The sequence below is a fragment of the Protopterus annectens genome, chromosome 3.part0 (assembly GCF_019279795.1).
Source record: "Protopterus annectens isolate FY-2018-M chromosome 3.part0, PAN1.0, whole genome shotgun sequence".
NCBI classification, from domain to species: Eukaryota; Metazoa; Chordata; order Ceratodontiformes; family Protopteridae; genus Protopterus; species Protopterus annectens.
In genome coordinates this window covers 1,927,881,489-1,927,906,539 of record NC_056731.1, presented here as the reverse complement: position 1 = coordinate 1,927,906,539, position 25,051 = coordinate 1,927,881,489, and the positions used below count along the sequence as shown (strand labels likewise).

Here is a 25,051-nt window from a genome sequence, read left to right as displayed (position 1 = left end):
TACCTCCCTGGACTACATGAAAAGAGACATGGAGGAGCTCTCTGATCTTGTATCCCAGGCAGGTATGACCCTAACCCTGAGTAGCATCCTGCCATCACCTAGAATGATACCACAGTACAAGGGCAAAATGATTGACTTCAACAATCGACTAAGCTTCTGGTGTCATTCTAAGGGGATCCAATATTTGTCTGCCTGGGATGACATGATCGACAGACCACGATGCTTTGCCAGAGATGGCCTGCACCTGTCGCCCTTAGGATTCCGGATACTGGCTAAGGCTCTTGCCACCCCTATAGTGCCTTTTTTAGGCAAAGTTCAAATGGCAAAGTCACCACCATAACAGGTACAAGCAAGCAAAATCTGAGGGTAATGCTACTCAATGCTAGAAGTCTAACCTCAAAATGCACTCATTCGAGGCACTCCTTAAAATGGAGAACATTGACATATGTGCAGTGACAGAGACCTGGTTCAAAGCTCCAGAGAGCACCCCTGCATTACCAGGCTACAATTCATACCACACCTTTCGGCCACCTAACCCAGAACGAAGCACTAAAGGTGGAGGCGTGTCCATATTCATTAAGGATATCCACACCTCCAGGCTAGTTGCACAGCATAATGCATCTGAGATTATCCAAGTGAAACTAACTCTGGGCAAGACCACAATCCAAATTGTAGCTTGCTACAGACCCCCCACCATGCCCCAGGATTCCCACTCCTCATTTCTTGATACACTGGAAAGTATTAGGGTACAACCCAACACCCTAATAATGGGTGAGTTCACCTACCCCACCATTAACTGGGAAAACTACTCATGTATCAACTCTTTTGCTCAACATTTTCTAGAATTCATAAATTCCAACGCCTCGGATCAACTCATTCACACCCCCACCAGGGGCAGCAATATCCTAGACCTGCTCATTACCAACATGGGAAACCGGTGTTCCACACCAAAGGTCAATTCCTCGTTGGTCAGATCCGACCACAAGCTAATCAGCCTAGACATCTAAATCCCGCCCCCACCCCCAATTAGGGAAACCATCATAAAAAACCTCTCCAAAGCCAACTTCACACTTCTTAAGACAGAAGTGGCAAACTTTACGACACCCATGCAGATGGACAATAGAGGTATGACTGCTGAATCCTACACAAATGCACTTTATATGCACTTACACGAGTGCATGGATCATACTATCCCTAACAGAACCAAGATGTTATCCTCCAAAAAAAGGAAGCCAATCTGGTGGTCCTCTGCCATAAACAAACTCTACAACAGAAGAAAGAAACTGTTGCAAAAAAGAGTAAAATCCCATGACTGGAGGAACTCCCTGGTCAACCTCAGTAAGAAGCTGAGATCCCTCATAAAATCCTCCAAAGCTAGTCACGAAAAAAAATTGCCACTGACTATAAAGACAACCACAAAGCATTCTATAGCTATGTCAAGAATCTCAATGGGAACACTCAGATCTGCTCTGAGTTACAGCACAATGGTGCTAAATATACAGAACCAACTGATATTGCCAACATCCTAGCAGATAGGTTCAGTGCTAACTTTACCCCCCTCTCACCCCCTAGAGGGCACATCTCTATACCGGAAGAATGCAAAGTTCCTATAATCATGGCTGCACAGGTAAAAAACACACTCTCCAAAGCCAAGAACACAGCATCCATGGGACCTGACAATATCCCAGGCTGCATTCTACATGAACTACAGAATGAACTGGCACCCTACCTAAGTACCATGTTCAATCATAGCCACACCTCAGGCTTTGTACCCACAGAATGGCGCACTGCAACGGTTATCCCACTCCACAAAGGTGGAGCCACAACGGACCCGTGGAACTACCGCCCCATTAGCCTGATGAGCCTGGTCTGCAAGGCCATGGAACGTATCATCATGGAACTCATAAACAAAGACATTGGTAATCTCCAAACTCTGGACCCTACCCAGTTTGGATTTGTAAGAGGCAGCTCATGTCTCCTAAACCTGATTGACTTCTTTGAAGCAGTCACCGAAGCCATAGATGAGGGTAAAATGGTTCACACAGCTTATCTAAATCTCGCCAAGGCTTTCAACACCATCCCCCACTCTGGAATTATAGATAAGCTCACTAAACTAGGTATAAATCCCTATGTCACAAGATGGGTTGCCAACTGGCTCATGGACAGAACCCACACTGTGAAAGTAGCGGATTCCAAATCCGACTTCAGACCAGTGACAAGTGGAGTACCACAGGGTTCAGTCCTGGGTCCTCTCCTGTTTGGTATCTACTTCTCTGAAGTGCAGGCTAACACAGAAGGTCTTTGGCTAACAAAGTTTGCAGATGACTGCAAACTAGGAGCCATAATTGAAACTCCTAACGATGTGGACAAACTACAAAAGGGCCTCACTGAGACAGATACCTGGTGTCAAAGCCATGGCCTGAAGCTCAATGCCAAAAAGTGTATTGTCATCCCCTTTGGTAAAAACTCTGTACCCATGAACTACCACATAGCTGGTAGTCTACGTAATGCTGAAAATGTGATAAGAGACCTTGGGACACAGGTGGACAGTAGTCTCTCCTTTGATAATCACATCGCCACAGTGGTCAGGAAATCATTCTACATGGCTCATCTCATCACAAAAGGATTCTCATCCAGAAAAAAAGAGGTCATTGTTCCCCTCTACTCATCACTCAACACCTATTATAGAGTACAATGCCCCTTTTGGTATGTACTTCACAAGACATCTACAACAACTGGAAAGACCACAGAAATACCTCACAAAGAGGATTACTGGCCTCAAACAGATGCCCTACGCAGACCGTCTCAAAAAACTACAGCTTTACTCCATTGCATATCGCCTACTCAGGGGTGATCTCTGCCTAACATACAAAGCTATGTCAAACCCAGAGCTGTTGGACATGCTCCACTTAAAGAAATACCAATCCCTCTGAGCTACATGCTCTAGGGACCTAAACCTTGTCACCACAATAAACAGAACATGCTGGAGGGATAGATTCCTGTCCCAGAGACTTCCCATACTCTGGAACAGACTACCTATTTATGTCAAACAGAGCTCCTCATTAGCACTCTTCAAGAAAAATCTTGATGATTGAATGGTAAATGGGAAATTCACCCCAGGGATCACTTCTGTGGCTCTGCTCGACAGGGGCACAGGAAAATAATTTTCTTAGGTGGCGAAAACCAGGGTACAATTTTTGGCTAGGCTTATATAGGCCCTAGGGCCAATAACCTAGTACCTACCTATGAACCTATTACACTGGGGATGAAATGATAAAGCTTCTCAGGAATGCACCCCTACCCCCATGACTGACAAGGCAATCAGAATTGCTTCCTAAGGCAGATCTGCAAGTCTGCCACATCACTTTATATTTCATTTGTTTTTGTTTTAATGATTGATAAGCAGTTCCCTAAAAGTCCAAGTTACTGGGTCCAGCTTTGCAACTATCTGGTACACAAACCTGCATAGCAACAAACTAGCTGTCAGTTACTCTAAAACAAGAAGGCATTTGTGCTAGTGACACAATGATTCTGGAGTCACAGTATGCCATTTCAGTCGTGGTATTTGTGCTAGTGACACAATGATTCTGGAGTCACAGTATGCCATTTCAGTCGTGGTATTTGTGCTAGTGACACAATGATTCTGGAGTCACAGTATGCCATTTCAGTCATGGTATTGTGCCCAGCTGGGAAAGTAGAAGATAAGCATTTTGCTATCACCATTCAACAGAAGAATATGTAGATTCCTTTATATTACACTAGACACAACCTAGATGTCTACATGATTAAATAAATATGAATGATGTGCAAATAAATGAGGGAAAAAAGTCTCCAACAACCCCATCCAGTGACTATTACAAATACCTGGAACTTAAGGAAAGTAACTAATCTTTTCAGAAGCCTACTACATTTCCATCCCCTCACAAACCCAATACAATGCCTGGTACAGTAATAGCAGTAATAGCAGATTTATTCCTGCTTCTGGTCCGTAATTCTTCTACATTTGGAATATTTAAAATAATCAAGGAAGATTAGTTTTCTGTAATAAGGTAACAGGTGAATATGCTTCTTTTCTGAACCCCAAAATCCATATAGCAAGAGTCAGAACTGGCGTATCCTTTAGAGCAATTGGAGACAGAGTTGTTACAGAAGTCACCAACCTAACAGCCCTTGATAAGTAAGTGATAGATGCAGTTGGTGCTCTAAGTTGGAGACTGGTGGGGCTAGAACCTTTATGAGGTACACATAGTCACACTCCACTTGCTAGTGTTAGTAAATATTCTGTATTACATAAATACCCAGAATATGGGCATGGGTTGGACTGGGATAAAAAAATAAACACAATATTTGGTACTGACTGCCCAGCATTAACCATATTCTCCATAATTTAATACTTCTAGGTTACTTGATTGTTCATGATGTTTGTTCCTGCATCTGTAGAGTGTTACTGAACTGGATTTCTTAAAATCTGTGAGATGGGGGGGTGAAGAATGAGAGCAGAGGTAAGGGTGGAATATGATTGTGATTCATGCAGCTGTTGCCAAATTGTTTGCTGCTAACAACTGAATGTCAGCTGCTCTGACTGGGGCACTTCTCACCAGGAAGCAATGCACTAGCGTCAGGTTCATGACAGCCAATCAAAGATTAGAATATGTAATGGGGCACAGTAGTCATGTGTGGCTTGTGCAGAACATGAACTGCATTTTGCTCACTGAGAAGAAAATACAACAGAGAACTGTATATAACTGACCAACTAATTTCTGTCTGCATGTCATCAGTTACTCTTTATTTTGTTCATAGGTTCATAGGTTTATAAGTTTTTACTAGGCTTATGACCACAAGGGCCTTTTTAAACATAGCCATGCATCCCAAATCTCTGACAAGTTCTGATACCCTTGATAAGTGTAAGCATGGGCCTGGGAGATGAACCATTTACAGGTTATCTGTGTCCGTTAGAGACCTAGGTGCCAAACTAGGTATGAATTTCCAGTTTCCCATCCAATTGTCCAAGTTGCACTTGAATTGGGTTAGGGAGGAACTCTGCTTCACACGGATGGGGAGCCTATTCCATAGATGGGGTAGTCTCTGAGATACATACCTATCTCTCCAGCAGGTATTACAGGCAAAGTTTAAATCTTTAGAACAGGTAATTCTGGTACTATTTGTTTTGTGGATATGAAGGAGGTCCATCAGCGTGGGGTCTGACAATGCCTTGTATGCCAGGCATAGATCTCCCCTCAAAAGTACCATAAAACCACCACTGCTTAATACTTACCCAGTTCCACAGGCTCTAAATAACTCTTACCCAGACAGCATCAGTCTTATACTACTACTATTACTGCTGTAACTGATTTGCAGCAGTAACTGCCATGTTTTGTTTTTTTTTCTTGCTATGCCAAAAGTAACAACTCAGAATTATTGTACTACACTACCAACCGTTTATCAAAGTTTATAGAAGTTCTGATTACTCTGTTAAGTTTAATATTGTCTATACATTGTTTAATTTTGTAATCTTGTAACATTGTTTAATCTGATACTTGAAAGTTGTTTGCCATCGTTCTATATCTTATTGTTTAATTGTGGAACTTTTCTCCCCGGGCCTCCACTGAAAATGGGTTACTTATCTAGTGGACTTTCCTGGTTAACAAATGCCACTACATAAATAAATAAAAGCCTATAGGAGACAGAATACAGGGATAGGACCTTGAGGCGGTCTGCATAGGACATATTACTTACGCCCTGTATTCTTTTAGTGAGAAACCTCTGTGGATGTTCCAATTGTTGGATATACCTGGTTAGGTACATACCAATGGGGGCATTGTACTCAATGATAGGTCTGATGAATGCCAAATACAGTGGAACAATGACGTCCTTGGACCTAAATGTCATACCTTTGTTTAAAAGTTCTGCAGCATAGAATGATTTCCTCATCACTGTAGACACGTGATGATCAAAGGTTAAATTACTATCTATGTGTATCTGTTACAATGATGTAAGCAGTAAATTATTGTATAGCAGAGTATTGAAAATCCTACAATGGCCCATGTTGTTAAAGTTGGTTTACTTGCTTTACCCTTGTCACAGTTTTTCTCTGCAGAGACAATAGCAATGAGTTATTCTGCTTTAACAGTTCTCTTTTTAAGTTACTGATCTAATGATTGCCTGCCTGTTTCTTTGGAAGTGTAAACGAGAAAGGAATTGTGTGGGTGTGCTCATAAAATTTAGATTATTGTTCCTATCACAAGCCTTTCTATATCCTGGTACCCATTTATTTGTTTCTAAGCATTTTTTTTTTCATTGAGGTGCTTCCCTCTGTTAGGGTATTTGTTCTCATCATGACAGAGTGGATCATTTAGTAGGAACTGTTTGTTAGATCAGTAAAGCCTTAAAGCATTAATCTGACAGGAGTTAACTTAAGGACATGCAGTGGGGAATCAGCTCCCATCTACAGTTAATTTCTTGACATGGCATGTCAGTGGTCTAGAGACAAACACAAGTGTTAGAATATTTAAGGTAGATAAGATGTAGATAGTTAAGCTACAAGAAAGAAAGCTAAGGAAAAAAACTGTTAATCTGTTTTGAAAAAGCTGGAAGGGATTAGAGTGGTTAGTTGCACATTTAAGCCAAAAGGGGAGTAGTTACATGAGTGATTGTAGACCTGAAATGGCAGTTCCAGTAAATAGTTATAGATCATCATTACAGATGGGTCATCATGGATGGTCACAGCAAGGAAAACTTCTACTAAGCAACTTCTGTGGACTTTATATGGGTAATGTCCAGTCTTGGGGACTTTGGAAGCCATTAGACATCAGTAAAGAGTGTGAGATGGTCATCTCACTAAAGGTAAAATGAAGTGCACAGGAGCTCTTCATTTCGAAGAGTTAAAACAAAGGTCCCCTCCCTTAATCTGGAACTCAAAGAGAGATCCCCACCCCTTCAGCTGAAGAGCAAAAAGGAGCCTTTTCTGCTTTTAAACTGTAGCAAGCCATTTGCTACATTTGTAGTAAATGGCTTGCTACAGGTTCTTACCATACACAAAGCAGCAAAAATGCAGGAACTGCACTTCCCAACTGCATCCCTCCTAACACCATACCCCTGGGGGTGACTCCCCTATTTACCCCAACCTGACTATACTTTTAATGCTTCTGGTAACATATTTTATAATGTTTGCATTTTCATATAAAAGTAAGATTTTTCTTTAAAGCAGAAAGTGTTGTGGTACCCGAATTATAAATGAGGGAAATAGGAAAGAAATAATTATGGAAACATCAGTCTTAGATTCAAGTGCTGTGTTGTATCAGAATAGAGTAAAACAGAATGCATGAAGCTGCCATAAAAGTACGATCAAATGCAAAGGAAACAAATAGTAACTATGAGAAAGGAAAGGGATAGAAGCAAACAACAGACGGGGCAAGCAGGGAGAAATGAAAACAAGAAGGACAAAGAAGAAAAATTTAAAAAAAAAACAAGGACAAGGTGAATAAGCAAGTCCAGGTGTGCTGAAAGTGCAGAATGGAAGGCGACAAATCCAACCCTGTGAGCATAACTGAGAGCCAAAAGACAGAAGATCTGGCAAGACAGGGAAAGCCATTTAAAGACAACAATGGGAAGAGGATGGGACAAAACCACTGACCTGCTAAATATGCTTTCAGCTTTGTAGTCCAATGGTGTTAGTTTATGCTATACTACCAATGTACATCATTTTATTTTTCAGTTTGTACTTTTTACTGTACTGAGGAGCTTTGCTCCTCAGGCGTCCCTGAAAATGGGCTCTTCCCCAGTTAACAAACTGCAAATAAATAAATAAAATGAAAGAGAACTGAAATGAATAAACACAGAATGAAAGGAGTAACCTGAAAATTGGAGGGGTTTGCACCCTATTAAAAAGGAAAAAGTACACAGCAGAATAAGTAGGATGCAAGGGATGTGATACTGCTCCAGGAAACCAAAGTAAGGGTAAAAGAGGGAAGGAGTGAAGATCATGATCCCACAGTACTCTAAGGGAGAAACAGACAATAAAGAGGGTGGAGGAGCAAGAGAGAAGTGCTCACCCACATGTAGTTACTGAAAGAGTGCAGAAAAATAAGAAGAGGAAATAGGCCAGTTGGTAATCCAGAATAATTGGAAGCAGATGGACAATAAGGAACTTGCGTGTTGCATATAAGGATATGATGACCTTTTACAGCAGGTTCTTTCAGGAACTGAACTGAATAAAAAGGGATGGAATGGAAATTATTGTATGGGACATCAACATCACATCAGATCCCATGAAAGACAGGCTCTTTGGTAAAAGAGATATCCAAAGAAAATCACTCCCCACCAGGTAAAGGCTCCTTGTGCCAACCACAATCCAAATAAAACGAACCACATATAAGGCACAGTAGCGATGTAAGGCAGGGAATATATAGAGGATCCAGTACTCGCACAAACAAAATGTCCACTGAAACAATGTTAAAACACTGGTTTATTGTAGCACAAAACAAACTTGGTAAGCGCTTTCACCTGAATAGGCTTCTTCAGACCTTACAAATCAGTCCTCTACACTCTTAATATACAAGAGCATACCCAAAAAAGCATTAATCAATCTTTAAAGGTACATCACATTCATCAAAATGCTAAAATCACACTAAATCAAAACCAACCTACGAGAACAATCAAAAATAATATAATAATATGTAGTACATATAAAAATGTAGTACATATAAAATATATATATATGTGTAGTAAATATGAAAATATAAAAACATGTCTAATATAATAAAATGTGCTTATTTCAGTTTCCGGGATCTCAAGAAGGGTCTCAAGGGTACCTTCTCATTAAGTCCAGGAAAAACATCTGCCCTGAGCCTAACAATCCACCTAGACTCTGCACTTTCCGTCCTACCCCTCACATCACCCCCCCCCAAAACTACTATGCATGACATCTAGCACTTTGAAACAAAACATGTGTGTCTGATCAGTAGATAAAACATGTTTAGAGATGGCATTGACAGTGGAACAAACCCTGATCTGGTAAAGATGTTCCCTAATTCTATCCCTCAGCCTCCTGTCCGTCTTACCCACGTAAAACGCAGTGCAGGTGCTACAGGAGGCTAGATAGACCACATGGGAAGAATTACAATCAGCAAACACTCTGACTTCATAGCTATTACCATACACGGGGTGGTAAAACTAACATCCGTATCAATGTGGAAGCAGTGATTGCAATGGTCACATGGTACAGTGCTAACCCTCTCATCAGCATTACCACCCAACTTAGGATAGCACAACATTTTCTTCAAATTTGGTCTATTCTTATAAACAAAACATGGAGAGGCACCCACAACATCTCTTACATCCGGATCAATCATCAACACACCCCAATGTGACCTAATCACATCCTTCAAACTCCCCACATCCTTCGTATAATAAAGTGGTACTCTGAAACCACCATCTCTCTCCTTCTTAGTGCCCGTATTACTCTGACCATCGCCATTTGAATGATCTATTACACCTTCTGAAAAATATGGTGTAGCATCACTGTCCCTCAGAACAGAGAGTCCCTCTAACCCCTTCTCTATGTCAAAACTCTGATACTCTCTATCCCTAAACCTCTGACACAAATCCCTAATACCAACTTCAAAACCTACCTGACTAGGGTTGTACCGGGAGGTCCTGTAAACCTGGCCTCTCACTATCTTACCAAACATATAACCCGGATGCATACTATGCCTATGAAGAAAGGCATTACACTGGCAGGTCTTCCTATACACACCTGTATTCAAAAGGTCAGATTCCAACCTCTGCATATAAACATCAAGGAAAGCAATCCAAGTCTCAGAGACCTCATAACTAAACTTCAGTTTAGTTTGGTAAAAGAGTTTATAGCAACAGATGAAAAGAGAGTTAGCAAGGAAAATGAAAGAAGGAGACTGGAAGGATACATTGAGGGAAAGACACTGAAAACAGGGAGAGCACATTTACCAGAAACCACTTACTTCAAAACAGTACACTGGATAGGACACTAGGAGAAAAAGGAAACCATAAGAGATATGTATCTGACTGTGCAGTAACAGTATGGTTAGAAATCTATCGGACTATGAAGTGACATCTTTGACAATAAAGACAGAGAAAGAGCAAGGGGTGGGTTTGGGATGGAAATGAACAAGCTACAAGTGGAAAGATCTGGAAAGAAAGGAACAATTACAAAAACTGATAGACGAGACAGTGATGGAGAATAGTATAGACCAAGTCAGAACTAGGGAAGCATTATCAAAGCAGCAGTTAGGACAAAAATCATGGAACAGGATTGGTGGAAAAAGCAGGCAAGAAGAGAAGATGGCAAAACTAGAAGAAGAGCTAAACATGATAGAAATGTGGAAAAACAATATCGACAAAAAAGCCCTAAGGACAGAGGAAGCAGTAATACAAGATGAACTCAAGGAAAAGGTTACAACTGCAGTGGAAGTACAGCAAAGGTACTGGAAGGAGTACTGGTGGGTAATTATGGAGGATCATGAGAAATAGCTAGTGAGGAAGTATTAAAAAGGAAAATCTGAGAAGGAGACACCTAACATTAGAGGAAAAGAGGAAGAAATCATACAGGAGGGCACCAAGATTAGGGAAACCTTTAGGGAAAACTGACAACAAATGTATTAAGCACAGGAGAAGGAAAAGGAAGGCCACTCTGAGGCCACAGAATGAGGAGACAGAAACAAGGCAGAAAGAATAAAAAGGGGAAACTGCATAAAAAATCATGATGGAGGAGCTCAAAGAGGCAGTGATGACAATGAAAGACAGAAAGGTGGGGAAAACGGAGTCAATAGAATTCAACAAGTGAGGCAAACAGGCAAAATAGAGAGTTATGAAATAGGAGAATGAAATGATAAATGAAAGAGGGGAAAACTGAGACAATGAAAAGAGTCAGGTTGGTAGTAATCATAAAAGAGGGAGGGCACAGGCTAAACATAAGAGATTAAAGGCCAATCTCTTTAGTAAAGGCTGATATTAAAGTAATGGTAAATGTGCTAGCAAGGAAACTGGGTGAGAGTCTGCCAACAGTAATACATGAAGGGCAAAATGGCTTTGTGAAATGAATATGGTCAGAAGTGAATTGGTTAGCCCTAATAGAGTTTATGGATGGGGAAAAGAATAAAGGGACTCATATGTAAGGATGGTCTTTTTTAATTTGCAAAAGGCCTTCCTGTCATTGAGATGGGAGATAATTGAAAAAAGACAAATGGGGAAAAATTCATAGGACCAATAAATGTAATTTGCACTGAGCTAATAGAGGTAATGGTAAATGAAGAGCAAGGGAGGGAGATCAGACAGGGGTATTCTCCCTGGGGCTCTTCACTCTAGTCATAGAACAGCTGGCAATGGAGGTGAGGAAGATGTTAGCACAGTGGTGGGAAGAGTGGGAGTACAGTTGGGGGTCATAATGTAGGTGAATGACTGCATGCTTATGTCAGACAATGCTGAGATGGCCATAGAGGAAATAATGGTAGCTTATGCAAGTGCCTCAGGACTTGGATACAACCAGAAAAAGGCACTGATGCTCAGGGGATGGGAGGAGAGTGAAAAGGAATGGGAGGTGCATGACAAATTCAGGAGAGGGAATACCAAAAATATCTAGCGGTTTATGTAGAACAAACATTAAGTGATACAGTACAAAATAACCTGGAGAGGGGCAGAGAAATGCATTCGATACTGAGCGTAAAACACAGACACAACTAGATAGAATTAATGTGATTAGAGTGATCATTCTTCCAATCAGAGTAAATATACTACAAAACCTTCCAGTGGACCCAATGCAGACAGAACTACTAAAATTACAAAATGACTTAGGAAGGAAGTGAGAAACGTCTCAAACAGCAAGCTAAGACAAAGTAGGAAAAAAGGAGGCTGGGTGTCTCTCACACATATCCACCCAGGACGTAATGTATAACCTACCTAGGTGGCTAGACATTAGGGGAAGACCAAAAGGTAGGAGTAGAAAAGACAAATAGGGTGGTGGAGAAAATATAAAGGAATGAATGAAGGGGCACTAAGGAGATGAGACAACATGATAAGGGGCTAAGGGAAAGAAAGAGGCTCAAGGGAGGAAGAATGGAGCACTTTCATAGGGAAGAAACAAGTAGAAAAAGAAAAAGGGATAAGAGGAGAGCAGGAGTTAACAAAGGAGGAAGCATGAGGATAGACAGTATCCACGACCTACAGGAATTAATACAACATGAATGGTGTACATACAACACGCTCAGAGACAAATGGTTGGGAAAAAGTGAAGAGAAGGAAAAAGAACAACCTTGAGGAAGGAATGGGCAAAAACAGGGGAAAGACAAACTCAGAATGATTTATGAAGACCTAAGGAAGAACTGGAGGAATCCACATTTAAAGGGATAAGGACAATATGGCAAAAGGAAGACGGGTAGCAGACAAGGAAAGCAGAACGGTGAACAGCTTCAGAATAACATCCGAAATGTGGAAAATATCTGGGGTGGGGGATCAGATGTTAAGATTCTGCACAGATGGCATATCACACCAAAAAAGATTATATAAGATAGGAAGGGAAACAGACTGAAGGGCAGAAAGTACATGACAGAAGAGGCAGACATGAAACATATGTTTCACTATTGCACCTACGCACAAATGACTTGGATAGAGGCCAAGGAAATCTGCAAGATAATATATGTGAAAAAAGGAAAAAGTATCCTTGGAATTTTGCATGCATGCTCAAGGCAATTGGGGGGGGGGGTGGCAGGAAAAAGAAATGTGAATAGTAGGATTATTGATAACAGAGGTGAAGAGCACAGTCCCCAAAAAATGGCAAACAAGGAGCAAGTGTTAGACCAGCTGGACAGGAGATTCCCAAATATTGTAAGTTGAAGGATAAAGCAAAGGAAAATGAGAGGGGTGGGTTTGAAAGCAAGGGAAAAAGGAATAGACATAATGAGCTACTATCTGTCAACAAAGTGGATGGTGGGGGAAATAACTACAATAGCAATATGATACAACAAAAAACTGGTGCAAAGTAAAAAAAGGGCAGCATGTATAAAGACTGCAGAGTATGCAATTATGAATAGATATCAAAACTAAAATAAATGGTTGGTTGCGCTAACTGAAATGAAGCACTGTTTGAAACTGGGCAGCCTAGGCCTACAACCATGAATATGCAGATGCTGATGAACACATTAAAACTGTCAGCACCTGAAACAGTATGTTTTAGACGTAGAAAGAGGGGGCACGTTGTTAAACATTACCTAACTTGTAATAGTAGTGCTATAAATGGGATTTCTAATATGCTGGTAACAGAAATATAGGTAATGTGCCTATCAAAAATATGGTTTCTAATCAATATGCTCATAATGAAGATGTACTGATGTAATGTGTTAAAGTAACTGCTAGAATTTTTGAATCAGCATATTGTCTCTGTGCAACTACAAAGTTAGCCAAATGGAAGGTATTCATAGATGGTTATACTGAGTAAACAGAGACAAAGAAGAAATACTGATTAACTCTTAGATCCAAAAACTTTTAGAACACTTGCAACAAAATTGGCACATTTTGGGAGGACACCTAGGAATGGATGAGATTAAAGTTATAATTTTAGCTAGGTGCTACTCTCCTGGGGTAATAAAATGCATTGAGAACTTGGGTGCATTTTGCACAGAATGTCAAAAGAAAGCCCCACATTCTGGGTTCTGAAGTCCAATGATAATAATGCCCATTACTGAGGTCCAATGTGAGTTGGATTTTGTAAGTCCTCTAGTAAAGTTTGATTGTAGCTGCCAAAACATTCCATTGATTATTGGCTATTCTACTAAGTTTACTGAAGCAGTACACCTGCATAAAAGCCAATGCTTTGTCAACAGTCATTAAATGAGTGTTACTTTTCCCCAGGGTAGGGTTTCCAAAAGAAATACTCATGGACCAGGAAACCCATTTATTTCCTGTATAAGACACCAGTTTTTCTAGTGCTTTAAATTAATTTAAATTAAGACACAAACATCAGTGTATACCCTTAAATTGATACATTGGTGAAATGCTTTAATAAAACCCTAAAGTCTAAGCTCATAAAGACCACAGAACAAGATGGTAAGAATTGGAATGAGTTATATCTTTACCTTCCTTTTGCTATAGGTAAACGGATGCATGCTGCAGTAGAATTTACCCTGCTTAAGTTTGTCATGGTATTGTTGGTTGGTAGGGTAGGCATCTATAAGGCTTGTAGGACAAAGCAAAAGAGACTTGGGTGGAGGAGAAAAAACACATTTAAAAGTGTCATAGCCGGCTTTACAAACAACAACGTAATTTAAATACTATTAAGACAATAGTTAAGGAAAATAATGCAAAGGATCCAAGCTATGCAACAAAGGATTTATAATAAAATGCCAGACTCAGAAAGTATAAAACAGAAGGCAAGGTGCTAGCATTAGCTGACTCTACTGAAAATAAGGTCCAAACAAGATGGCAAGGATGTTCTGAAGTGAAGTGGTAGAAAAACATAAAATAAGATTAACTAGAAAGAGAACAGCACAGCAAAATATACACAAATGTGTTAAAAGCACATAGGGAAGCCTGAGCTTCTGTAGTCAGACCAGGAAGTTGACGCAGGTACCAGTAGTTTAATGTCAGGGAATGGCATCCCTATTGTTCAGATAGATGAAACATCTGAAATGTCATAGATGTGTACTATACTAATGGCCACTGGGCCAAGAAGCAACAAGTGAAAGAGTCTTTACTGAAAAGTAAAGATGCTTTTTTTTTTCTTCTGAGCTGGGTGGTAGAACAGATTTAATTCACCATCATTCTGAAACTACGCCAAGGGAGAAAGTAAACCCTACAACTGTACAGGATGCCAGAGTCCCAAAGAGAAGTAGTAAAGGAAGACATTTTCTGCTTTTAGTCCCAGCTGCTTGCAAGCTATCAAACCCTTTCTCAGTCAACTAGCCATTTGTTCCCCATCAGCTGGGGTAAGAATTGCTGGTGGGGGTTCATTTCACAGCCATCAGGAGTTCCATTAGGTTTTTATCTGACCTTTAATCCACAGTGACATCCACAAGTAAGGCAGTTATCCAGATAAGGTGGACCATAGGAATTTACAAGGTTCTTAACCAACTGAAAGCTCTCTGGTGTTCATAGTCAGTAGTGGTCACCTTTGACTTTACTAAGCACTTTGTTGTAGATGCTGGTACATCCAGTGTAGAGCTGGGAGCAGTGTTATCTCACAAAGTAGGCTGAACAGGCAGTTTGATATCTAAGTAAGAAGTTAAGTCTGGTTGAGGCAAGATATCTTACCACAGAGCAAGGACGTCTCACTATCAAGTGAGTACTAACTTCTCTACAGTATTGTATACTGGCATGTTGCTTCACTTTAGCAACTGACCAGGCACCCATGCAGTACTTATAAAAACAACAGAATGTTAACACCAGATTATGTGGGTGGGTTTTATCATTGCAGCCCTTTCATTTTACCGTCAGACATAGCCCTGGCAACAGTCACATACGTGTGGGCAGATGATCATTTTACCGTCAGACATAGCCCTGGCAACAGTCACATACGTGTGGGCAGATGACTGTGATCCATTATCCATTGCATTCCATGTAGAACTGAGGGTTCTGTACTAGGAGGTGAGACACATCTAGAAATGCTGTTTTGATGTTCTGTATATACGCATTGTATTACTGGAAAAAGCGATGGTGATATGCGTAAACAACATATTATGCTAGAAAAATCTGCAATAGCAGAGTATAATATAATTCAGACAACAAAGTGTTATTAAAAAGCAGGCTTCAGCCCCATAATGTCAGAGATGTTTGCCTCTCACAAATAGGGATTTCAGGGTCAACAGTAGATACTCTTGATGGACTCCAACTAGAAGATGCTGAGGAAATACCAGAGATATTGCTAAAAGACCTGCGGATCTCTTCAAGAAATGTCAGCAGCCTAAACGTAGATTTACTCAAGGACCATGACTGTAGATGCAGTTCAAGATTACAAGACAGCTTGATCATGTCTACAGTATCAGGTCTGTGAATTGTAAAGAATCTTGTCCTTTAAAGTAGACTAACAAACACAGAGCTGAACTTTAAGTAACCTGAGGCCTGCTAAGTGTAAGTGTGCTTCTTTGTCAGTTGAAAATGAACAATAAGTTCTCCTTTGTACCTTAAAAATGCAATTGAAATAAAGAAACTGTCTCCAGTGTATTATACATAATATGAAAACAATAATGCCTGATAGGGTGGGTGATACAGGGAAAATAACGGGCTGCCTAGGGGCTGTTATAAGGTCCTATGCTGCAGCTGTAAAATAATTCTTATAAGACCCAATGCTGTAGGTGTAAAATAATTCTTATAAGGCCTAATGCTGCAGGTATAAAATAATTCTTCTGTCTAATGTTTCAGATTCCTATAGCATATGTAACTGTTGTTGGAGAAAGATTTTAACTTTCAGTTATATAAATATTTAATGTACACACACACACACACACACACACACACACACACACACACACACACGTTCATGTCATTTGATCGACAGTTCATTTCACTGACAGTTCATTACATCGACAAGCATTTTAGGTGGGGGGCTTCGCCCCCCACACCCCCCACACACCCCCTAACTATATATATCAACTCCAGGGTCACACAACATTGGGGAAGGGGGCAAATGCTTGTCGATGTAATGAACTGTCAGTGAAATTAACTGTTAGTGAAATGAACTGTCGATCAAATGACATGAACCCGCGCACACACACACACACACACACACACACACACACACACACACACACACCTCAGATGCATCATTATGATCAAATGAATGAAAAAAAAATTTCAGTGCAAAGCACTGCAACCCCATCCATGCCTCTCCTCTCTGAATTTAAAGAACATTCACAATTTTGCCACATATCTTGCTCTATCAATCATACAATTTTAGATTTTCTGATAAATCAGTGAGGGTTATAGCCAGTCAATAATGCCAGAGATTGCAGTTTCATACTTCCTGTTTAGACATGACATGTTTATAGAAAATATCTTGCCATAAAAAGTTATGAGGTATGTGCTCTGTCTGTCTGTCTCTCTCTCTCATTCACTCTCTCACACAAATGTACATAGAGTTGTATTACATGTGCTTTAAGCAAGAGCATGTGTAGTTTGACTTTATCTGCTTACCTGATATTACAATGCAAGTGTCTTTTGACCTTCGTTTCATGGCTTTGTATGCAGCGTCTGCAATAGCATACAAGTGTGGTGGTCTCTCATACAGCTCCCGTCCTTTATAGTGTTCTATCATGTCTTTCCCATACGCATTTGTTTCTCTATAAGGGTTTACAGACACAACCACCTCTCCAATGTAGGTGTAAATCCGTCCCTTCTCAAACCTGCAGGGAAATTGAAAACAGATGATAAGAAAATCAGAACAAAATAACAATTAACGGACTATTCCATAAGTTATTAGCAAAAATTAACTTTCTATCATGTGGATCGGTGGTGTTGGTAATGCTGTTTTAGTATACCAAAGCAGTGGGGTCGTGTGGACTGGACATTAGTTAATGATGAAACCTTAAGCATATATCTGGGGACAGGATAACTACATCTAAAAAGATCAGACAGCATTAAAGAAAATTATGATACACCTATTTTAAATGTTCTCTGTCATGCAACAAGATAGCTGCATTGTAAGTACGACCTTCGTCTATCTGCAGTTTAGCCTGTACAGTTTCTAAGATATTATATGAGGTCTCCATTTTGGAAAGGATGGAATACTCCGTGCTAACATTAGTTTTACAATGGCATTTAATGATCTGATGTTATATAAATTATACTGTTAAAATGTTCAAGTCATTACTAAGAACATCCAAATGGTATAGCAACAATCATGAGATCCAGGAACCAGACTCACAGTTAAAGTGAAAAAAAAAACATAATTGACTACTTATATAATATATTCTGAAAAAAACAGAAATAACCTAATCCTGATGCATTAGACAGCTTACACAAACACTAAAGGGTTAAGCACAATAATTATTCAACAGTACATTATTCACACAATCCAATGTTTTTAAATAATCCTATGAAGAAATTAAAAAAATGTTATTTCTTCATCTGTGGAAAATAACACATATTGACGTAATAGTATATGAAAATGAAATGCAGATATAATTTCTTATCAAGCAAAATTAGAATTTTGTATTAGAAACTTGCAAATTAACAAAATAATGCATGAAAAATAATGGTAGACTACACAGACTGCCAGAAATGCAGGGGGCCCTGATGTGGTACATTTCCTATCTAAGTGGATCTTGTTTAACTTATCCAATCATAATCACATTTATTTCCTTCCAAATCAAAAATGCTTACAGATCTCTGGTGCTGAAATCATCCCAGCCATCACACTATCTCTAAGGACTGCCATAATAAAATATATGTATTACATGCAACATCATAATTATGCACCAAACCAAAGGAAATATGAAATATAGTTAAGCACCTATCTGATGTAAGCACTAATTTTGCGCTGAGACATGACTTGTAGCTATCAAAGAACAGCAGATGAAGTATCATCACATATTTACAAGCTATAATACACTTCACTATCACACAAAATAAAACAAAAGTATAACAGAATGGAATGTCTAATAGCTTTTAAACCTTTCAATCCTCAGAGGGAGTCTTCACTTCTGCCTGCTGTCTGTGTATCGGTGCTAAGTGTTTTATGGCTTGTAAAGGTGTACAACAATTTGCACTTCAGCACTTTTATTTCTGTAACTGGCAGTACATGGAGCATATGAATTTCCTTGTACTGCAGTGAATTATGTTCAGGTCCCGTCAATCATAACTCATGTTATGTGTTCTTGGCATGAGCCTCAAGATTCACCTTTCAAGCTTCTCTTCATTCAGCTGTCAAGGTGAATTTGCGTTAGACTGACAAAGACAATGTTTTCTCAGTTTTCTAACTAACTAGTAATATGGGTAATGAGAAATTATATATTGGGTACTCAGATATATTGCAAATCACTAAAACAAGGGTCCTTTAGTTAACCTATGCTTTTTATTCTATGACTTTATATAGATCTATACTTAGTAGATATACATCTATCTATGCACACACACACACAAACACACATATGTATATACACATCAAAATATGCAGGCAAGAAGTGAGCAATATATCTGTATGACATAGACCAATACATAAACACACAGTGGCCAACAGATAAAGAAAACACTGGTGCATAATCACAGTCATCTGATGGACACACAATTACACACACACACACACACACACACACACACACACACACACACACACACACACACACACACACACACACACACACGCATGCATGCACCCACCCATAAAAACAACATACTCACACACAAAGACACACACATACCCAAGCACACACAAACACAGCCACATATACATGCACACGCATGAATGTGAATGCGAGTGCAAACACACACATATGCATGGGTGGAAATGCAAGAACACACACATGTACATAAGCACATAATTACAAACACACACACACACACACACACACACACACACACACACACACACACACACAGTTACACAAATGGTATTGTGATCAGCCAAACAGAAAACTCATTTGAGTGTACATATTGCAATATTACACTATGATACAGCAGAAATAGTTGAACAGCATACACATAGTGATCAGTGGATATGAAAATGAGACTGTGAATGAATGTAGTGATCAGAGGATGTGGAAATTAGACTTTGCATTAACATAGTGTTCAGAGGATGTGGAAATGAGACTGTGCATGCATGTAATGATTAGAGGAAGGGGAAATGAGGCTGCACATGCACATAGTGATCAGAACTTGGTGTCTATAAGTCAACACTCATGGTGGGTATGAATACCCTACGTCATTGTGTACTACTAGTGCACAAAAGTTTTTTTTTCCTAAACACCTTTATTGAATTATCACTTGTGACATAGGCAAATTTACATTCATATAGAAGTACTCACACTATAATTAACATAAAAAACATTTTACTTCACATATATTACTACATATCATATAAACTAAGTAACAGTACATAAATTATTCAATTGCTGCTTTTTTAAAACAAGAAACATCTTTATTAAACCATCACTTACTACATAGCCAATCATATGTTTGCACAAATGAAAACAAACCACACTGACACAATCCTAGTTGCAAGCATTTTACATCACAAACCATACTGACAGACTCCCAGTTGCAAACATTATACATATGAAAACTAGACTGTGCATGCACATAGTGATCAGATGATATGGAAATGAGACTGTGCAAACACATAGTGATCAGAGGATGTGGAAATGAGACTGTGCATGCACATAGTGATCAGACAATGTGGAAATGAGACTGTGCATGCACATAGTGATCAGAGGATGTAGAAATGACAAAGTGAATCCAACCAAGCGCTTTCACCCGGTCTCTGCCAGGCTTTTTCAAGGACTGAATAAAATTTCACGAATCATCACTTTAAATAGTACCATTCCATGTCAGCTGGTCAACAATTAATTCATTAATTAAATAATTAAAACAATAACTTCATGCCTTTCATTTGACAATTAGTAATTCAATACATTCCATTCCTTTAACAATTGATTAAACTGAAATGTCCCTAACATTAAGAACTAAACACATCATGCTAAAATTTTATAACTGATCTATAATACCCCATCCCAAATATATTTAAAGTCTGGCTCTCCTTAATTTTAACACTGGGGCAATATTAATATAGTCATTTAATCCTGGGAACCTAGTAGCATCTAATTTGAGCTGCCAATAAAGTTCTCAGTATTCAAGTAATGTTTCCCAACTCCCCCCTCTTAGTTCAGGGGTAACTTGTTCCAATACCATAAACTTTAATTCCATTTCTTTACACTTCTGGGAATGCTTAAAAAAAGCATTTGTTTCTTTATTTCTGGAAATGTCGTAGAAATGTTCATACACCCTTTTTCTTAGGGGTCTTTCTGTTTTACCAACATAAAAACCTAAACAGAATGTACAGACCCCTAAGTATACTACTCCCTTTGATGCACCATTATAGTAATTGTCAGATCTTATCTCAAATTTTCTGTGCGGTAGATAAAATGTACCTTGATTTAGTATAGCAGTACATTGATTACAATGGTTGCATTTAAATGTCCCCATTTTCTTCTTATTAGTCTTAACCTTTTCCTTTCTTTCAAACCATTCTTTTAAATTAACCCCTCTCCTTCTTATAAAGTGAGGATTCTCCACAAAAAGTTCCTTCAGTTCTTCATTTATCCCCAAAATCGGCCAGTATTTGGTAACAATGGCTTCCAATTCTTGTGCCTTGCTAGAAAATGTATACACAAAATTGCTCTTATTCTCAACCTCAGAGTTCCTTTTTTGTGGTTCCACATGCGTTAATGTTTTACCTAACCCTAATAAAGGTGGGTATTTTGTCTCCCTACTGACGCTAACTTCCTGAATTATATTATCTAATAAATATTCAGGGTACCCCTTTTCCAAAAATAACTCTCTAAGGATGTGCATTTCTTTGTTAAAAGTTTCCATTGAGCTGGACATCCTTGAGGCTGTGATTAATTGTCCTTTAATAATTCCCTTTTTTGATGAAAAGGGTGTCCACTCTCGAAATGTAAATAAGCATTCGAAAAAGTAGGTTTCCTGAATATTTGGGATTGAAAACAAGAATTAATGTAATCTTTCATTAATTTAATATCTAAATAGTGCAATTCATTTAAATTAATCTCATAAGTGAATCTCAAAAAATTTGTGCTTGAATTAATAAACTGTATGAACATTTTTAATTCATCCTCTGTGCCAGACCATAATAAACAGATATCATCCAAATATCATCTGTAAAATCTTATATTTCTCTTCCAAGAACTGTTTAGCACATATTTTTGTTCCCAATAGTGCAAAACTAAGTTGGCATAAACCGTGGCACAAGGGGTTCCCATCGCCACCCCTTTTCTTTGCCTATAAAATTCACCATTAAACAGCATAAAATTATTTTCCAGTATAATTTCCATAAATTCCATCATTAAATTAATATTTCTACTGTCTAAACCTGTTTCTTTGGTTAAAACTTCTCCAAACCATTCCAAACCTGTGTGATGTGGTATACTAGGGAATAATTCTACTATGTCTATCGTCACCATCCAAAGCTGGGTGTCAAACCATTCATGGTTAATTTCTTTTAAGAATTCCCAAGAGTCCTTACAAATATATTAAATTGTGGACATGAATACTTTAAGTTTTTCATCAATAAATTTAGCTAATGGTTCTGTTATACTTCCAGAACCTGCCACTATTGGTCTAAACTTTAATTCTTCTAACCCTTTATGCGTTTTCGGTATCCCAAAACTAACTGGGATCCTGGGTCTGTCCACATACAGAAAATTATAAAGACTCTCGTTAATAACACCTTGTAAAAGATGGTCATATAATGAATACTTAATTTTGGAGTGGGCTATGTTGATTTCATTTATGGATGAAATTTCATATTGTTCTTCCTTTTGTAACATTTCATAAATGTGAGCCTCGTAATCTACCTCATACATCAACACTACCCCCCACTCCCTTATTTGGTTTCATAATTCTGCAATGTTCTTTTTTCAGTGTTTGCATCAAGTCCCATTCCTTTACATCCAAATTACTAAACTGGGACCTTTGCAAATTTATTTTCATATGTCTCAAGTCCTTTTCCACTAATTCCCCAAATATATTCAGAATAGGGTGAATGGGTGGGTTAAAAGTACTTGTTCTACTTAAATTGTGGTCAGGTTTAGGTTTCCCTTTAAAAAATATCTTTAAATTCATTTGTCTTAAAAACATTTTTAAATCTACTATTGATTCAGTAACATTAATTCTTTTAAGAGGAACATAATGGAGCCCTTTCGAAAACAAACTAAAATATATTGGTGTGGGGATCAATTCAGTATAATTAAAAATGGAAAAATTCCCTTTTCTGTAAACTATCTGTTTCTTGAGATGCAAATCTACATTCAGTGAAATTAATTCTACTTCTATGTTCGGTTGAATGATTCGTTCCATGTCCGCTGTTGTTGTCTGAACCCCTTACCCCGTCTGCCGGGGGGATATTGAAAATCCTGGACTGGGTGTTTCCTATTTCTTTCCGCTAATCTTTCACTTCTTCTGGGTGGGTCTGTTGTATTATTGAAATCATTAACATTTGTATTATTTTCTTCTTCCTCATCCCTACAATACGTCTCCACAGCAACTTGCCCTCTCTTTCCCCTAATGGGATTCAGGTAGGCCTTCCCCTCCCTATATTCCAATAAATCCCTGTCCAGTTTCTTAATTTTTCGATTTAAAATTTTATTGCAAAATTGGTCCACTTCAACAAACATTTTTTCATAATCTCTCTTTATACTTATAAAATTATTATCATCAGTCATTTTTTCATTCAATACATTTAAATCTTTTAACAAAACTTCTGTTTTGCTCTCATATTCTAAAATCATTAAGTTCAACATTTCCACACCTGCATTATCAAAGACTGTGCATAACTTTTCATAAAAATAAAAATGTTACAAAAGGAAGAACAATATGAAATTTCATCAATAAATGAAATCAACATAGCCCACTCCAAAATTAAGTATTCGTTATATGACCATCTTTTACAAGGTGTTATTAACGAGAGTCTTTATAATTTTCTATATGTGGACAGACCCAGGATCCCAGTTATTTTTGGGATACCGAAAATGCATAAAGGGTTAGAAGAATTAAAGTTTAGACCAATAGTGGCAGGTTCTGGAAGTATAACAGAACCATTAGCTAAGTTTATTGATGAAAAACTTAAAGTATTCATGTCCACAATTTAATATATTTGTAAGAATTCTTGGGAATTCTTAAAAGAAATTAACCATGAATGGTTTGACACCCAGCTTTGGATGGTGATGATAGACATAGTAGAATTATTCCCTAGTATACCACATCACACAGGTTTGGAATGGTTTGGGGAAGTTTTAACCAAAGAAACAGGTTTAGACAGTAGAAATATTAATTTAATGATGGAATTTATGGAAATTATACTGGAAAATAATTTTATGCTGTTTAATGGTGAATTTTATAGGCAAAGAAAAGGGGTGGCGATGGGAACCCCTTGTGCCACGGTTTATGCCAACTTAGTTTTGCACTATTGGGAACAAAAATATGTGCTAAACAGTTCTTGGGAGGTAAATATAAGATTTTACAGACGGTATTTGGATGATATCCATTTATTATGGTCTGGCACAGAGGATGAATTAAAAATGTTCATACAGTTTATTAATTCAAGCACAAATTTTTTGAGATTCACTTATGAGATTAATTTAAATGAATTGCACTATTTAGATATTAAATTAATGAAAGATTACATTAATTCTTGTTTTCAATCCCAAATATTCAGGAAACCTACTTTTTCGAATGCTTATTTACATTTCGAGAGTGGACACCTTTTCATCAAAAAAGGGAATTATTAAAGGACAATTAATCACAGCCTCAAGGATGTCCAGCTCAATGGAAACTTTTAACAAAGAAATGCACATCCTTAGAGAGTTATTTTTGGAAAAGGGGTACCCTGAATATTTATTAGATAATATAATTCAGGAAGTTAGCATCAGTAGGGAGACAAAATACCCACCTTTATTAGGGTTAGGTAAAACATTAACGCATGTGGAACCACAAAAAAAGAACTCTGAGGTTGAGAATAAGAGCAATTTTGTGTATACATTTTCTAGCAAGGCACAAGAATTGGAAGCCATTATTACCAAATACTGGCCGATTTTGGGGATAAATGAAGAACTGAAGGAACTTTTTGTGGAGAATCCTCACTTTATAAGAAGGAGAGGGGTTAATTTAAAAGAATGGTTTGAAAGAAAGGAAAAGGTTAAGACTAAGAAGAAAATGGGGACATTTAAATGCAACCATCGTAATCAATGTACTGCTATACTAAATCAAGGTACATTTTATCTACCGCACAGAAAATTTGAGATAAGATCTGACAATTACTATAATGGTGCATCAAAGGGAGTAGTATACTTAGGGGTCT

At 38.3% G+C, this 25,051-nt stretch overlaps 1 protein-coding gene across 1 annotated transcript in view; it reads right to left on the bottom strand.

Moving 5' to 3' along the window:
• Nucleotides 1-25,051, bottom strand: part of LOC122797191 (unconventional myosin-Id-like) — a 2,023,191-nt gene that overhangs the window by 1,760,018 nt on the left and 238,122 nt on the right. Inside the window, exon 2 of the mRNA XM_044066013.1 lies at nucleotides 17,155-17,363. Within this exon, the coding sequence (XP_043921948.1) occupies nucleotides 17,155-17,363 (209 nt within the window). The remainder of the gene's footprint in view (nucleotides 1-17,154; nucleotides 17,364-25,051) is intronic.